The sequence below is a fragment of the Corvus brachyrhynchos genome, unplaced genomic scaffold, assembly GCF_000691975.1.
Source record: "Corvus brachyrhynchos isolate BGI_N302 unplaced genomic scaffold, ASM69197v1 scaffold115, whole genome shotgun sequence".
In the NCBI taxonomy this organism is placed as follows: domain Eukaryota; kingdom Metazoa; phylum Chordata; class Aves; order Passeriformes; family Corvidae; genus Corvus; species Corvus brachyrhynchos.
In genome coordinates this window covers 13,939,115-13,956,426 of record NW_008239553.1, presented here as the reverse complement: position 1 = coordinate 13,956,426, position 17,312 = coordinate 13,939,115, and the positions used below count along the sequence as shown (strand labels likewise).

The window sequence follows — 17,312 nt, the reverse complement described above, 5'->3', positions numbered from 1 at the left end:
GGGGACACCTGCGCCGTCCCCGCTGCGCAGCCTCCCTGCCTGCGGGAGTCTCGCTGGCGCCGGTCGTGGGGGCGACGGCAGCGCGGTGACCTTCCTCGTATGTGTCCCCAGACTGATTCAGAGACAGACCTTTGCCATGGGACCGGCGACTGCTCTCTGCCTCCTTCTCCTCGTGCTCGGCGGCTCAGAGACCAAGCGCACTGCAGGTAAGACCAGCTCTGTGCTGATACCCGGGGCAATCAAGGAAGGGGGGAACAAAAATAAAACACTTTGGTGCCTGTGTAGGCAGATGAAGATGTGCTCGGTGGTAAAGAGCTCCAAAGCTTTCAATGAACAAAAACGTTTTAACCTGAGCATCAGCTAGGTGGGAACAGGAAACTTTTCTCCGGTGTGGAATTTGTGTAACCTTCAGAAACAGGAGTGCAGAGTCTCCAGCACTTGAGTGTGTAGCTTGTCTACCTCTGCACTGAGCAGAGGAAAGGAGGAACATGATGTAGGAACTGACTGAAGAAGGAATGGTGTAGTAGGCTGCCATCTTGGTGTCATAGAGAAGCTGGTACTGTGCTGCTGTCACTCAGTTGGATTAAGCAAACTCACTTTGCCATGTCCTAGCATAGGAATATTGCAGTCTGGGCTTTGCTGTCTATTTCTGCGCTGCTAGAGTGTAATGAGGTGCCAGAATGGCTGCTACCTTTGTGTGTCAGCGGGTACCTGGCACTCCTGTGCCGACTGGCTCCTGTACAAGAATGCACATGTACTGCTGCACAGCAGCTCCTGGTGGGACTGCCGCACCATCGGAGCTACTGTCTGTGCCCTGATGCGAGGCACTGTGCCTCGCACGATGTGCACCAGGAACCAAAATGTTAAGCAATCCTGGGAGATAAGCACCTACTCAGCCTCTTCTTGTCCTTTTCTCATGATGCTTGTCCTGATGTCTCTCTGCAGAGTCCAGGAGTGATGATAACAGTGTCTTCGATCTCTTTGAACTCATTGGCTTCATGCGGAAGGGAGCTGGGCGCCGGGCCCCCGGGGTGTACCTGGTGAAGGGACCAGAATCCTCCAGCCCTGCTTACCGCATTGAAGATGCCAGTCGCATCCCTGCTGTCCCTGACTCAAAGTTCCAAGACTTATTAGATGCCATCCATGCTGAGAAGGGCTTCATTCTCCTGGCCACTCTTCGGCAAGCCAAGAAAAGCAGAGGCACACTGCTCTCCGTGGAACAGAAAGATGGCTCTGGTCATGTCTTCAGTCTAGTGTCAAATGGCAAGGCAGGCTCCCTGGACCTGAGCCTTTCTGGTGATGGCAAGCAGCAGTTAGTGTCAGTAGAGGATGTCTTGCTAGCTACAGGACACTGGAAGAATATCACCCTGTTTGTGCAGGAGGACCGAGCTCAGCTCTATGTGGGGTGTGAGAAAATGGAGAATGCTGAACTGGACATCCCCATCCAGAACATCTTCACTAGGGACCTGGCCAGCAGTGCCAGGCTCCGTATTGCCAAAGGGGGAGTCAATGACAACTTCCAGGTAAGACTTTCACTTATGTTTTTGCCTAGAATTGTCAGTCATCTGCTTTGAATGTGCATTAGCTACTCAACAAGCCTAAAGAGTGACAAAAACCTCTAAATCTACTAAACTTTACTAATGGAGTTTGAAGGGTAAAGCATTAGATTTTCAGGGATGGTACTTTCTGCAGCAGTAAGAAGGCACTGAAGCTTCCAGACAGGTAGTTGCAGCTTCATTGCTCAGCTTCTTATACGAGGTTCAGAAATCCATGGGTTTTTTCCTTCCTGCCTGGAGAGCTGCCAAGTCCTTATGCTCAAGGATAAGACTGTTAGGAAGCGGGGCTCTTATTTTATTAAGGAGAATAGAGCAATGTGTTTCATTTTCCCGTCTGTCTGTCATGAAATTACTCTGTAATATCTTACATGACCTTCAGTCTCTCCATGCAAGTGGTTCTTTCTGTTGTAGTTGCTGCAAGTAGCTGTAATTCTTCCTCTGTCCACAGGGTCTGCTGCAGAATGTGCGGTTTGTCTTTGGAACAACTCTGGAAACTATCCTGCGGAACAAAGGCTGCTCCAGCTGTAAGTTTACAATCTTCTGCATCCAATGACCTATTAAAAATAAGATTTCTCTTTACGTTAGAAAGACAAGTTGAAACAGAAGTCAGAAGTATGCTGACATGTAAATCCACATTGCATAAGAAATAAGATTATATTTCTGCAGGCACCCTAATGAATTGGGTGGCAGCTGTTTAGCAGGTGTTAGCCTGGAATGATTAATGCATGTGGTATAAAATGCATTTACTTTCTGTCTGGTTATTTCTCTTAGCCACTAGTGCAATCATTACTTTGGACAACCCCATCAATGGTTCCAGCCCAGCTATCCGCACTAACTACATTGGCCATAAAACAAAGGACATCCAAGCAGTCTGTGGATTTTCCTGTGATGAACTAACAAATATGTTTGTGGAACTGCAAGGGCTGCGGTCCATGGTCACAACACTTCAAGACAGAGTTCGCAAAGTGGTGAGTGTTGGTTATAACTTCGTGGTACCTTTCATTAGCTAGCACTTAGTGAATTAATTATAACCTGAGTTTTGAGAGCTTGTGTAAACAGCAATAAATTCACTTTGACTTTTGTGGAAAAGGGTATTTCCGTATTAGATTGTAAATATCTTCTTTTTGCTTCTCACCCCCAAGACTGAAGAAAATGAAATCATTGCCAAAGTAGTCCAGATCACTCCTGGGGCATGCATTCATAATGGAATCTTGCACAAAAATAAAGAGGAGTGGACTATTGACAGCTGCACTGAATGTACTTGCCAGGTAAGATTCCTCACATTCACAAATCACCCAAATATAAATTCATAAGTTGGAATTAACAGATATTTCTAAACAGCATTGTTTGTTAGATTGAATCATACACAGAACTGGGCATACTAGAGAAGCCATAGAGTTACTCAGTTTATTTCATTCTACTAGATCTCTGGTATGTGGGCAGCTTCCATACCTTGTCTCAACAGCTGTATTCTAGAAAATTATACGAAACATCACTGTGATATACCTATTAACACTTGTAGTTCCTTAATTTGGGGAATGCCTGTATTCTTTACATAAGTCCATCAGTAAACTAAAACTCAGCATCAATAGACCAAACATATAGTACTATCAGCTTTGCTAGATCGACCTTCTGTCCTCACTGAACCTCCTGCTGACCTAGTAGGAGAAGACATTCTGGTACTCAGTAGAGGCTCTTAAACTTGTGGTGTTCTCCTTTCCCTAGGAAATGCTTGTAGGTGCGTCCTGTTAGCTTTTACAGATTATATGGAACAGCAATCCCTTTCGGATTTCAGTTTAGCTGTTTAAATCCCTGGATCACCTGGCAAGATACTTATGTTTTGTGTTTCACTTCTGCTGCCTGTTGTAAATATACACAAAACATACAGTTTCAGGGTTTCTTTAAACTATTTGCTTGTTCCATTTAAGTATACTTTAGCAAAAGCATTTTGCAGTACCAATCTACCAAAGAGTGGGTTAACTCTAAGCATGCCACTCTCTAGAAACTAAAAGCTGAGTATTTCTGTATGTGCAATACAAGGCAACTCAAATTCTGCATCTGCTTCTTTAGCTCTCTACATCTTTTGTCTTGTACTCAGCAAATGATACTTTGACTTCTGCATTCGCCTCATTCCTACCATCCTTCTTACTCAGTGTTAGCTGTAATTGCCTTAATCTAGTAATTTGCTTGGTGAGATTAAAATAGTAATCATGAGAGCATTCTTCTGACCAAGCTGCTACCTTCAAGAAGCAAAACTACAGACTGCCCTTTAGATCTTATTGAGATTGGAGGTGGGTGTTCTTACCCTGCCTGTTTGGCTTACAGATCAAAAACCTCTAAGTATAAGTTGTAGATTTCATGGCTCTTGAGTAGAGTCCACTAAACTCATTTTATCTTTACCATATAATCATCTTAAATCCATATTAACTGAAAAGAAAGTTGACTTCTCATTGTTTCATTTCTTTGAAATCTGACCTTATACTTTTGAGTATCACATAATAGTCATTTACTCTAGCCAGCATCTGCTAGCTACTCTTGATAAAACTTCACCAGAACCAAAATATTTCTGCCTTTGACTAAAAAGTAATGGGTGAGAATGGAAACAAGATGAAGTTTGACTGAAAATACCTGTGACTACCCCTTGGGTTGTATTCGCTCTAAATACAAGGGTCTCTGCTTTAGATATGCTATTGAATCTTAAAGTTCTGCAGAAAAGGTCTCTATTATTTACCCAGACTCCAGATATTGTTTATATTCCACTTGGTAACTGTAATTCTCACAACTCTTTATAGAACTCTGCCACCATATGCCGGAAAGTGTCCTGTCCTCTCATGCCTTGTTCCAATGCCACCGTGCCTGATGGCGAGTGCTGCCCTCGGTGCTGGCGTAAGTACTGAATATTTTCACAGTTCTATAGCAGTTGGCCACATCTAACTAGACACATGCTGCTCTGCAATATACCAGAACTGGATATCCAAGGGAAACCTTGCACTACTGAAGTAAGGTTAATCTGATGCCTCTTTGAGGCTAATCACTTACATGATACATGTTCAAATATTTTCTACAATATGCAATATACTGACGTGTTTGAGTTCATGGCCTTTATCTCATACAAGAAAGGAAGATGCATGTGGCCTCTGAGGACAGTTGTGTCCTTTTCACTGAGAGGGGTGGGAGAAAAGCTATGGAAAAGCATGTACCTGGAGTCTTACTCAGAACTGTATCCCTCTGCAGCTAGCGACTATGCAGATGATGGATGGTCTCCTTGGTCTGAGTGGACCTCATGTTCTGTGACCTGTGGTAACGGGATTCAGCAGAGAGGGCGTTCCTGTGACAGTCTCAATAACCGCTGTGAAGGCTCCTCTGTACAGACTCGGACTTGCCACCTTCAAGAGTGTGATAAGAGATGTAAGTACTTAATCTGGTCATGCTGGTAGTAAAACAGAGGCTGCATTTATTGGCTAAATGTTGAAAGCAAAGATTACCATGTAGCTCTGTCACTGGCATGGATCCATGGCTTCTAGCTTTTTAAGGACTTGTATTAATCAGGTAGAGAGGAGCAGAGAGTTAATGCAGTAAACAGGCATGTTTGGGCACTGCTCCCAGGACAAAATTTGATGCCAGTTTAAGTATGAAATCTCTCTAGTTGCAAAACTTGATCTGTGACAGTGAGGAGGCTATCCATTACACATGGAGTCTTTGGTACAGTCCTGGTACTGGCTATGTCCTAGGTGCTGTACAGCTGAAGTCTTCAGAAACTATGAATAACAGAAATCTCTCTTGTAGTTAAACAGGATGGTGGCTGGAGTCACTGGTCCCCATGGTCATCATGTTCTGTCACTTGTGGCACGGGCATCATCACTAGAATTCGTCTCTGCAACTCTCCAGTACCACAGCTGAATGGCAAACCTTGTGAGGGTGAAGCAAGAGAAAACAAAGCCTGTCAGAAAGATCCTTGCCCAAGTAAGTGTGTCGTGGTGGTAACTAGTAGTTGGTAAATAATGGTGAACTTCCTGAGTAGTTACTAAATAAACTTGTTCTAGTAGTATTCTCTCTTTAAACTTAGAGGTGGGCTACGTAAAACCTCACAAGTTAGTTTCAGATGAAACTATTTTTATGCCTCTTCTTTATGCCTCTTTAATCGAGTCCATTAATTCTGTGATTTATGTCAGAACAATGCCCCAAGTGCTCTCACTACAAAAGTAATAGTCCTTAGTCAGGTAGAAACTTGTTGTAGCACTGAATTTAAAGCTATACATGTCTTCCAACTTCTTCTCCCTTTAGTTAATGGCAATTGGGGACCATGGTCTCCATGGGATGCTTGCACAGTGACATGTGGAGGAGGACTTCAGAAACGTAGCCGTCTCTGCAATAATCCCGAGCCTCAGTATGGTGGGAAGACTTGCGTAGGTGAAGCTAGAGGGACTCAGGTCTGCAACAAACAGGACTGTCCGATTGGTGAGCATCCATTTTCCCATAAACATCTGAAGGTTGTTGACAATCTTGAAAATACCAATGTAAAGTCTGTAAACCTCAAGGGCTAGAATTTTAAACCATGATATCAGCCAAATACAGTACTGTAGCAGCATGGTAAGCATCCTTTATCGTAACACTTTCTCACTTGTTTCACAGATGGGTGTCTGTCTAATCCCTGCTTTGCGGGGGCTACATGTACCAGCGCCCCTGATGGTTCCTGGAAGTGTGGTGCCTGTCCTGCTGGCTACCATGGTGATGGTATTCACTGCCAAGATATTGATGAGGTAAGAAGACTATAGTTTGCTCCTTGAAAGGGAATGAAAGAAAACAGGAAGGGAGAATGGAATCACTGTTTTATAATGCTAACTGTTGTTCTCCTTTATCTCAAACACTTCTTTCAGTGCAAAGAGGTTCCTGATGCCTGCTTTGTCTTCAATGGAGTGCACAGGTGTGAGAATACTGAACCTGGGTACAACTGTCTGCCTTGTCCACCACGTTTCACTGGAACACAGCCCTTTGGCCGCAGTGTTGAGGATGCCATGAGTAACAAACAGGTATTGTCAATTTGAGAATTGTCCTGGGTTACGAAATCTCACAAAGTTTCTAAAAAACAGAAAACACCTATGTGTTTTAGGCAAAAAGGACTTGGAGCATTTAATAAAACACCATCTTCTGTGAGAAGAAGCATTAACCAATTTCTTTTGGAGATCAAAATGAGTTTTAAATATCAGCCATGGAGGATTCAGAGTTTACACATAATTTTAGGAGTAAATCAGTATTCACTAATGATACAACAGTATGTGCCTCAGCGATATCTTAGTGCTTGGTTCCATTTGATAATATAGAAGGTTTGAACAAGAAAAATAATTAGTGCAAAGACTGGTACTGGAGTTGAGGACTGGAAGAAAGCCATGTATGAAGCTTCTTTTTTTCCTGATTGATTAGGATTTTTTGAATCTCTGGGGGAAAAGTGAGGGATAAAAAAATGTTTTCAGTGGGTTTAATTTCTGTGTGGTCTTCTAGGTCTGCAAGCCACGTAACCCATGCACAGATGGAACACATGACTGCAACAAGAATGCCAAATGCAATTACCTTGGCCACTTCAGTGACCCCATGTATCGCTGTGAATGTAAACCAGGCTATGCTGGCAATGGTATAATCTGTGGAGAAGACACAGACTTAGATGGATGGCCAAATGAGAACCTGGTTTGTGTTGCCAATGCCACTTACCACTGTAAAAAAGTAAGTTTATCCTCTTTTACCATCTACCATTATAACAGCCTAAGCTATTAAAATATTCTCTCTGCAAATAACCTTCTAGAGATAGAGGAGGTTTAGGGATACTCTTGTCAAGGCATTGCTAGGAGGATCTTGCTGTTGCTGTATTGCTTTATATATTCCTGTGATATGGGAAAAAATTAAGCCAGATCATTGTAGATGTTCTGGGAAGATTCTAGTTTAGGCCATACCTGTATCAGCTTTGCTCTGACAGATAGCTGTCTCCAGGGGAAAAAAAGCAGGGTAAGATTCTCAAAAGCAAACCAGCCTTTATTTTAAAAATTATTTAACTGTGGCTTTCTAAGACTTATTACTGTAATCACTAGATTAAATGGAGAGAATTACAGTAAGGCAACTCCTGCCTGGTTGAGGTGTTATGATTTTGCCTAATGATTAGATTTTACCTGCTCAAATCCATATTGTAATCATACCAGAACTGAACACCTCTGTGTACTTCCTCCTTTCTAGGATAACTGCCCTAATCTGCCTAACTCAGGGCAGGAAGACTATGATGTAAGAAAACAGAAAAGATTAGCCTTTGAGTATGTGGCTTTCCCATTCCCCTTCCTAAAGCTGGGGTCTAGCTTCTAACCTTAATCTTAAAAGAGGACCATAGGAAATTGCTGGCACTGACAGCTATCCTGGAAACCTTAGATATGCATAACTATGCAGACAAACCTTCTGCAGCTGTTTAAACTTGGGAAGTGAGTTTTCCTTTTTCAATCAGCCATTCATACACTCATGCCAGCAACAGGGTGTTTTGAGATAGTAGCATTTGAGTTTTAACTATTTCCCCACCTTTCATTTCTTCTTTCATATAGCAGTACAAGCACAAGCAGAATCTTGTTAGAGCTTTAATTTGACTCTTTTTAAAACTTGACTTTTCTTGCTTTTGCAGGACAACTGTCCATTCATCTACAACCCACAGCAGTATGACTACGACAGGGATGATGTTGGTGACCGCTGCGACAACTGTCCCTACAATCACAACCCTGATCAAACTGACACTGACAACAATGGAGAAGGAGATGCATGTGCAATAGATATTGATGGAGATGGTAGGTGGCCTCTAATCATTCCTTTATATGGTCTTCTAATCAGCCATTAATCCAATGTAATTCTGATTTCGTACCAAAATTTCATCCCTGAACACACAGAAGTTCTCTTGTGGTGGTTTCAGGACGTGAAGGTTACTGAAGGAACAGTTAGGGCTAATGGAAATTCCCTTTGGAATATATACACTTTGCCACAGTTCAGCTCTAGCTCCACTCTCACAAGGCAGTAGGAGCAGAAGTGTGTGGCAGAGCTGTTGATGAGTCATCATTCAAGGCTTTTAAATGCTGCTCAAAATGCTTTAAAAAATGTATCAAGAAGTGTGTGGTGGCTTTATCCAGTCCTTTGCAGAATTTAGATGTCTGACTTTCATTCATGAACTTTTACAGGGGTGCTTAATGAAAGGGACAACTGCCAATATGTCTACAATGTAGACCAGAGGGATACAGACTTGGATGGTGTTGGAGATCAGTGTGATAACTGTCCACTGGAACACAACCCTGACCAGGTGAGGGATTTGAATTGTGTAAGTAGAGGACTGGTGGGCTAAAAAATGTAGTATGTTGTGTGTTGTAGAAAATATTTGAACAAGTTACACCTGAAATTTGACTTGTCACAAATCATTCTTACTGCTTTCCCAAATGGTGCCTTTATCCAATAACATGCTCTCAGAGTTTGAACAGCTGGTAGGTATTTTCTGAAAAGTAGCTGTAGTGAAGATCTGTGAGACTACTTGTTTCCTAAACATTTCTTAGGTTTGTCAGTTGTGGTGATCCTCACAGTGAGAATATTAAATCCTTTGGGAATATTGTGTAAAATCTGGGTAGTGGAACAACACAAAGTCATTCTTTAAACTTTGTCCCTAAGCTTGAAGCCAACTGCATTTCAGAAGATAACTTCTACTTCCAGTAAGTGGAAGGCAGCACAAGTTGCTTTTCCCTAAGAAAAAGGCATATTCTGACACTTCTAAAATTCATCTGCATAAAAATCTAGGGGGATCCAGACTCTCAGACAACTTACTGATTCAAAAATCGAAGGCAGAAGTAGATAAAGCCTGTGACATCCTGTCAGTTAAAAGACTGTAAGTTTAATAGCTTCAGGGACATATCTGGAATGTTTGAAGGGTTAGAAAAGCTGTTGCAAATCAGTGGAATGTAGTGTAGTGTAGTGTGGCCATGTAGCCTAAAAGCAGTGTTACTTGAAGGGTTTAAACAGATAATACAAAATTTCTTAGTCATTGTCACTTGCTTTACTATTTCCCCACTTGAGGGAGGGAATCACCTGAAGATTCTTTGAGGCAGCTCCTTTCAGGAAGATCTTTCTCTTATGACTTTGAAATCTTAATATAAGACTCTAATGGCTTTCCAAACACTATCCCAATCAAGTTCTAGAAGTGGAGATACTAGATTTCAAGTACCAGAGTTAGTAGCTAATCCAACAGTGTATGGTATGCCTTGTGTCTGCACCAGGGTCATCCACCTGTGTTAACAAGACCACCAGACTCAACTTGAGGCAGTCTCAGGGATGATGGGATTGTTTGTCTTAGTTCAGCAGCTGATTAAGCAAATGACTGGCTAAAATCTGTGATCAGCAAGTGCCCTAGTTAGTTAATGCAGTCTGTGACCACTATGGGAACCATTGTCTTGACTGATGAATCAAGGGGCATGAAGAGCATTAGAGGCTTTTATGATAGAGAAAGTTATGCTGTGGTATAGAAGCTGTAACACCAAGAGTTGGTAGACTGTTTTAATGTTAGTCTCTACTGATAGGTACAGAGTAGTCCAACCCTGATTTGGCCCTTGAAACCCCCTTGCTGCCAGGGAAGGTAGGACATAAAGTACCCTGTTTCCAATATGGTAGATTAGTGACAGAAGAGGCATGTGGCAAAGGCACAAGATAGCTGATGATCACACTGCTTTCTGATGCTGTGGATTCAAACTGAAACCACAACAAGACTAAAGTAGCATAAAACCAGTTAGCACAGGCAGTTTTAAGTGTGTGTTAATCCACTCACTATATCCATCTTAGTTCTTGATAAAGCAAGCAGAAATCCCAATTAATTCTACATATTAAGACTCCTATTTCAGAGACTCCTATCTTAGCCTTCTTTGGGTGGCTTTTTAAAATGTTATATTTTTCTCCTCTGATAGGAAGACAGTGATTCTGATCGCATAGGTGATCAGTGTGACAACAACCAGGACATAGATGAAGATGGCCATCAAAATAACCTTGATAACTGCCCCTATGTGCCCAATGCCAATCAAGCTGACCATGATAAGGATGGAAAAGGTGATGCCTGTGACCATGATGATGACAATGATGGTATCCCTGATGACAAAGATAACTGCAGATTGGTTGCCAACCCAGATCAAGCTGATTCTGATGGTAAGATAGCCAGTATCATAATAACATTTTAAGAGTATCTTCCAATAGTTTTATGCTATTTTTTTTCACACTATTTAATGTTGGACAAAACTAAGTAACAAAAAACCCGAATGTCTTTACCAGAAAAAAACTGAATGTTGTTACAGTGCTTCTCAGGGTAAAGACTGATGTAAAAATGACCACATATCCAACTTTCTCCTAAGTCACTATCAGGCTGGAGTGAAGGGGCATTTATACAGTAGCTGTTGTGGCTTCTGTCATGTGTCTGCCAAGTACCTGGGCAGTCAGAGATCTGCAATTCAGACTTCAACTCTCAAGCTGTAAGGCTCAGAAGCAAACAATGGTGGTGACATAATGGTAAAATTACTTTTTATTCTACAGGTGATGGACGTGGAGATGCTTGCAAAGATGATTTTGACCAAGACAGTGTGCCAGACATTGATGATATCTGCCCTGAAAATGTGGAAATTAGTGAGACTGATTTCCGAAGATTTCAGATGATTCCCCTGGATCCCAAGGGAACATCCCAAAATGATCCAAACTGGGTTGTTCGTCACCAGGGTAAAGAACTGGTTCAGACAGTCAACTGTGACCCTGGCCTTGCAGTCGGTAAGGGGAAAAATTTAATAGGCACTGTTGTTTGGGGTTGTTTGAGTTTTTTGTTTGTTGGGAGGGAGGGGCAGGGGGTTGCTTGGTTGTTTTTTTTAGTTGGGGTGGGGAAGAGGAAGAGAACCTGAGAAAATATTAAGGAGTTTTTTAAGAATTGCAAAAATGTAGCACCTAAAACTTTATCCTTTAATCTCCCCATAGGTTTTGATGAATTCAATGCCGTGGACTTCAGTGGTACCTTCTTTATCAATACAGAAAGGGATGATGATTATGCTGGCTTTGTATTTGGCTACCAATCTAGCAGTCGTTTCTATGTTGTCATGTGGAAGCAGATCACCCAGTCTTACTGGGACTCCACACCAACCAAAGCTCAAGGATATTCAGGTCTCTCCATCAAAGTTGTGAATTCCACCACTGGTCCAGGAGAACACCTTCGTAATGCTCTGTGGCACACAGGAAACACTCCTGGCCAGGTAAGAGTGGCCACACAGAAGAGTGCTTACTATATGCTGAAGTACTCTTAACATGATAACATGAGTACTCCAGTGTAATAACATACTCTTCTGAGTAAGGCAGGCTGTTCTTCCAGCAACTTAGACACTTAGAGGGGGCTCACACATGCTGATCATGTAGGCTTCTTGGCAAAGACCAATAACTGTAATTTTTCCTAATCATGCAAAATACTGTAAACAATTAACAGGATTGCTTGCTGCAGACAGGCTTTCCAGCAGTAGTGAATCAATTGTTTCTGTAACTGTGCTGTAGCTTCCAATTTACATTTTTAAAAGTAAATTTAAATGCAGTTGATTTCAAAAGATCCTATTACAGAGCCTAATTACTTACTTGCAGCCTTTAAAAGTAAGGCACCTTCATGTCAAAATACCTGCTGTGTTATCTCTGGCCTTTGGTTAATAAAAAAATATTCTGTTGTAGGTGAGAACTTTGTGGCATGATCCTCGTCACATAGGCTGGAAAGACTTCACTGCATACAGATGGCGACTTAGCCATAGACCAAAGACTGGCTACATCAGGTGAGCATCATCCTTCTATCTGAAGTAAATGTCACAGGGAAAATGGATGTCTGTGAAGATTAACCTCATAGGACCTTGTCAAAGATGGCTGAGCTGTTGTCTCTTGTAGGGTTGTAATGTATGAAGGGAAGAAAATCATGGCAGACTCAGGACCAATCTATGATAAAACCTATGCTGGTGGTCGGCTAGGATTATTTGTCTTCTCTCAAGAAATGGTGTTCTTCTCAGACCTTAAATATGAATGCAGAGGTAAGGATGACATTGCATTTAAGAGATCCTATGTAAGTGAATTGGTTCAAGAAAGCTCCAGATGTAAGAGCCAAGAGGGAAAGTTTGGCTGTGATCTTTCATGGTTCAGTCTCAAACAAGTCCTGCAGGCAGAAACAGGACACCTTCTCAATAAATTCTTCACAGTCAAAAATTTAAATGTATAAAATCTAAGTATATTTCTATTGTGTTATTTCAAAGTATCAGGAATCCATTGAGTTCCAGAAATTAAATACATCTTGAATCTCCTTTAAAGTGCTGACTAGAATGAATGAAAACATCTGACAAAATCTAAGGCAGAAATGCAAAATACTGACTTTAGTAAGTAAAAAACTGATTTGCTTAAAAGTAAGCAAAGTAGAAGGTTGTCCATATATTGCAGTCTTGAAGTTCAGTGGAGGTAAGCATGTACAAGTAGTTCCAGCTGTCCTAGTCTTCTGAAATTGTGACTTCGTTATGTAATGGTTACATAGATTAGATTCTGAAGTCTAGCTTAAGGAAGTACCTAAATGAAAGTACACTTTCAGTTTTCTTTACAAATGTCCCTAGGCATTAATGACTTGGACATAATCATGCATAATACACAGAAATATTTAAATATATCTTTTCTTTTTTCACAGATCCATAATCACAAGGTTGTTGGATTCAGAGACAATTTAAAAATGCTGGTAATTGCACCTTCTGAAACATTTAGCCTTACAAATCCTGGGACCATTATATTATTCCTTCCTTTCTTCTTTCTGCGTAAGTGTGGACTCAAAACACATGACCTGCCTCAAGAGAATGCTTTTGAGAGAATGAAAGTGAGAACATACTTGGTATCTGACCTCTGCTGAAGTGGAAGGAAACAAACATGTTTTGCAAATGAGAATTGTTGTCACTGAACAAGCACTCTTCTTTCAGTAGGAAAGATATTTGTTTGCTGTTTATCACAGTGCAGTGTCACTGCCTCTCTAACTGGAGGTCCCATGGAGTAGCATTTTGTAAAAAGAACATCTTTGGATGTGCTGTGGACTACTTAAACTGAAGACCTTGTGTGGGGAAAAGGGGTTTGGGTGGGAGGGGGAACTCTAGGTCTTTCTTTTTTCTTAATGGGGTAGAGAATTTTTTTTAAGGAAGGCTGTGCTACTTTGGTTTACATCCATTTAACTTGGAGAAATTATTGTTTTCTATGTCATACCTTTCAGATGAAAACATAGCCTTACTCTGTTTGTGGTAAGCTAGATCAGCTGCTGTATACAGGACAAAACAGATATCCTAAAACTGATTTCTGTCATGGGAGGCGGGAAAGAGGATAAAAACTGGTACACTGGATCACACCAGCTTTGGGAGAACTGGGATTTACAATTAGATTCTGTTTTTTCCTGATTTAGATGCAGGTCTTGCTTATCTTTAAATGTGTTCTTTCAGCTATGGTGCCAGAAAGCACCACCATCTCAGCTGGTCCTTCAGGAGACCAGCACATGCTTCACTTTTTATGGTTAAAGAGGCACAAAAATAATGTAATGAAAACATTCCTTTTCTACATGCCATAGATGTTTTAAACCCCTCGCTTCTTTAGAGGGGAGGAAAAGGGGCCTGTAGATAAAATTGTAAAATATTTATTTTTGCCTATTCTTGATGTTATAAGGACTGAGGGATTATTGATTAAAACAAGAAATGCGTCAAGACTATCCACCTAATCATTGTTACAAGTCTTCATGACTGTAAGATTGTAAATATAGATTATTTATTATCTCTGTTCTATACTGAAACTAGAGAGGGTTTAGTTGAGAAAAAAAATCTTGTCTGGAGCAGGTAGGTAGTGGTGATGTATTTGTTACAAAGAGCAGTTTTCCCATAAAGGCTTTGAGGCGCAAGGAAAAGTGAGGGTGTGGACAATGGGATGTTTGTTTTTCTCAGTCTGAGCTCAATGTTGGCTTTTCCTTTCTTTGTGCAAGGCACTTGGTAGCCTGGCAGGCAACTGTTCTGCAGTGCTAAAATTCAAGTCTTTAGATGGTAGCAGTTTCTGTCCCATCCATTGCACTAGAGGTGAGGGAATGCCATTCACCATCTTAGTGTTCTCTAGTGCTGGGAAATGTCTGTGATGCTTTACCACTGGTCAGTGGGCCTAACCCAGAGCCAGGATAGCTGCCCTGAGGAGATTGCAGCGAGAGGCACAAGGACAGCCCTCAATAACCATTTAACGGGCTCTTTGGGCCACTGCACGCTGAGTGTTGTAACTAGTGATGTGCAGCTACTAAAGAAGGAATTCATTACAGACTAGACAATTTCAGGAGCTCCTTGCAAAAGAGGGAGAGGCCTCAATGTACATTAAAAGACTGTTTTCCCCAACAGAAGGGGCAGCATCCTTATACCTATAATATTGCCTTGTCTTTTCAAAAAACGAAAAGAAATGAACATGGTGAAAGTTTTACGTACAAATATTACCTCATTGTTGTGTGACTGAGAAAAACCTTTGGAGTAAGCAGAGTTCAAATCTCTAACAAACTTTAAAGCTACTGTAGTACTAAAAAGTTAATGCTGTACATAGTCAAAATTTCTTTGCAGAAAATGTATTCCCGGTAAGGAAATGGCATTGGGAAAAAAAAAAAGTCAAATACAATTTCTAATGTTGTATTATATTTTTTCCTGTCATCTTGTATACCATTGCTTATATTTTTATAAATTATTTTTCTCATTGCCATTGTAATAGTTAATCACATAATTGTGTAGATAGGCTATTTAAATAATTTATCATGAAATGCTACCTGTAGAGTTAGTATTTCTATTTTTATAAAAAGTTTGCACACTGAAGATTTTTTTGCTTCCCTCCTCCCGATGTTTTTGCTAGCATAATTTTCTAAGACCATGCTTTTTTTGTAAACATTTTTAACCATTTTTCCATTCTAAAGTTTTGTAAGTTGTACAATAAAGCTTCTTACATACAAAGAACAATAAACCACCAAGGACATTTATATTTATACCTTTGTGCTCTGGTTTTATTAATGTTTTGTAATACATCTCTGGATCACTGATGTGTTATTTGTGTCAAATTTGGCTTCAGTGCAAGATTTTCTCTGTACTTTTTACATTACAACTACACTGAGGGGGTGCACCTGAGCTGTTACCCTACATTAACAGCTGGTCCGCCTGAAGGCACTGCTGCAGTTACACAGCACGGGCAGCTGGCGCATTTGGTTCTGAAGGCTTCACACGAAGACTCCTAAGCTGTGCTGCCCTTGATGCAGCCACAAGGCAAAACAGTTTTTGAGAGACTGCAATCATCCCCAGCCAGGCCAGCCCTTTCACATGAAAAGAGGCAGCATATTGGCTCTTTGCAGGGGCAGGTGCATTAGACTCTCCAGACTGAAACTGCTAGTGTGATCAAAGAGCTCATGCCAGGGCACTCAATCAACTTCTAGAACCTGCTGCTAAAATGAAGAACAGTTAAGACTGGTTCCTTGATATTTACTTGCAGCAGCAGCTTGTCCTGTGTACCCCTTAGCAAAGGCAGATGCTAGATACCTACCTGAGAAGTGTAGTTAGGGGGTCCTGCAGTTACAGAAAATTACTCTTTACATCTCCTTTTCCTGAGGATGAAGAGTCCTGCTCAAAGTCATTACACTTTTGAGGGCAGTCCTGTATATTTAATTTTTTCCCTGAGAGCAAGGAGAGCAAAGAAAGAACTCCTGGCCTGTTAAAAGGGGCCAGGAATTTCTGCCCTCATCAGTTACAAGCTTGTCTGCTTGACTTCTCTGCAATGAGAGGGGATAGTGGGAGTGCACTGTCAGTGTAACCCATCTGATCTTATCTGGGCCTGCAATATCATATGTCCTGTACTTTTGGTCTCTAACTCTCTTCAGGCCTCCCAAGGACACTGAGAAGACTGAGAACTACAAAAAACAAGGACAGTTCTAAACTGGAGAAATCTCTTCATTTACTTGCAGGAAAAAGGATATAACCTTTAAGCCAAGCAGTTTTCTGAACATACATCTGTATCTGAACATATCTATACATGGATATATGTAAGTTTAACCAAAAGTTTGAAACAGAGAACTGCTGCTGCTGCTGGGGAAGATAGCCTTGGCAGCCCATTCCAGTGATCTTGTCTGAGCCATGCCAAACTTTCATGCTAACTTATCACATGCATTTATGTAGCTTTTCTTGCCATTAGAACAAAAAAGGCAAGCCATATGCTTTGTGTTAACTCATAGCTTAACTAAGTCCCCCGTCTTTTTGCTTGGTGGGTGTGCATACAGTAGGACACAAGAAGGAGTTATAGTCGAGGTAAGTTAGCCCTTGTCCAAAGAAACAACTACTTAAGAACAACTAAACAGCAAGGACATGGAAGATGGCCACACTACACAGGGCAGAGAAGCCTATGGGAAATTGGCTGTTCCCAACTCCCTGAAGGCTCATCGGTGGAACACGTAGGTGTACCAACCAATGCATGCCACTTCTAGTGTTACTTGGTATGGGCCAACTATTTTTGCATAAGTAATATTTTAATTTCATGCTACTGTAGAGAACACGATGTTTTTCTTCCACAACACGCTCTTCTCAGAGCCCATGCTAATGCAGCACCTTAAGTTTTAAAGTGGTCATCTGCATCAAACCTATATTCAACAGGTGTAGTAGTTTAACCTGTAGGTATTCATAAGCTATGGAGATAAAG

The 17,312-nt window shown here is 41.2% G+C and overlaps 1 protein-coding gene across 1 annotated transcript; it reads left to right on the top strand.

Annotated features, from left to right (window-relative positions):
- Positions 1–58: 58 nt before the first annotated feature.
- THBS1 (thrombospondin 1) lies at positions 59–15,618 on the top strand. The gene is made up of 21 exons (XM_017741630.1): positions 59–206; positions 946–1,523; positions 2,005–2,080; positions 2,328–2,524; positions 2,699–2,824; positions 4,349–4,442; positions 4,791–4,964; positions 5,343–5,519; positions 5,841–6,014; positions 6,189–6,316; positions 6,434–6,586; positions 7,056–7,274; positions 7,779–7,823; positions 8,197–8,368; positions 8,753–8,871; positions 10,514–10,748; positions 11,130–11,357; positions 11,559–11,830; positions 12,291–12,388; positions 12,498–12,637; positions 13,276–15,618. The coding sequence occupies exons 1-21, from the start codon at positions 137–139 to the stop codon at positions 13,281–13,283; spliced, it is 3,483 nt and encodes a 1,160-aa protein (XP_017597119.1). The 5' UTR covers positions 59–136; the 3' UTR covers positions 13,284–15,618.
- The last annotated feature ends 1,694 nt before the right edge of the window (positions 15,619–17,312 follow it).

Excerpts from the sequence above, each read along its gene's own strand:
- THBS1 (XM_017741630.1), top strand. The coding sequence starts at position 137 with ATGGGACCGGCGACTGCTCTCTGCCTCCTTCTCCTCGTGCTCGGCGGC. Across the intron at positions 7,275-7,778 it reads CCACTTACCACTGTAAAAAA|GATAACTGCCCTAATCTGCC; the intron begins GTAAGTTTATCC and ends CCTCCTTTCTAG. Across the intron at positions 10,749-11,129 it reads AGATCAAGCTGATTCTGATG|GTGATGGACGTGGAGATGCT; the intron begins GTAAGATAGCCA and ends TTTATTCTACAG.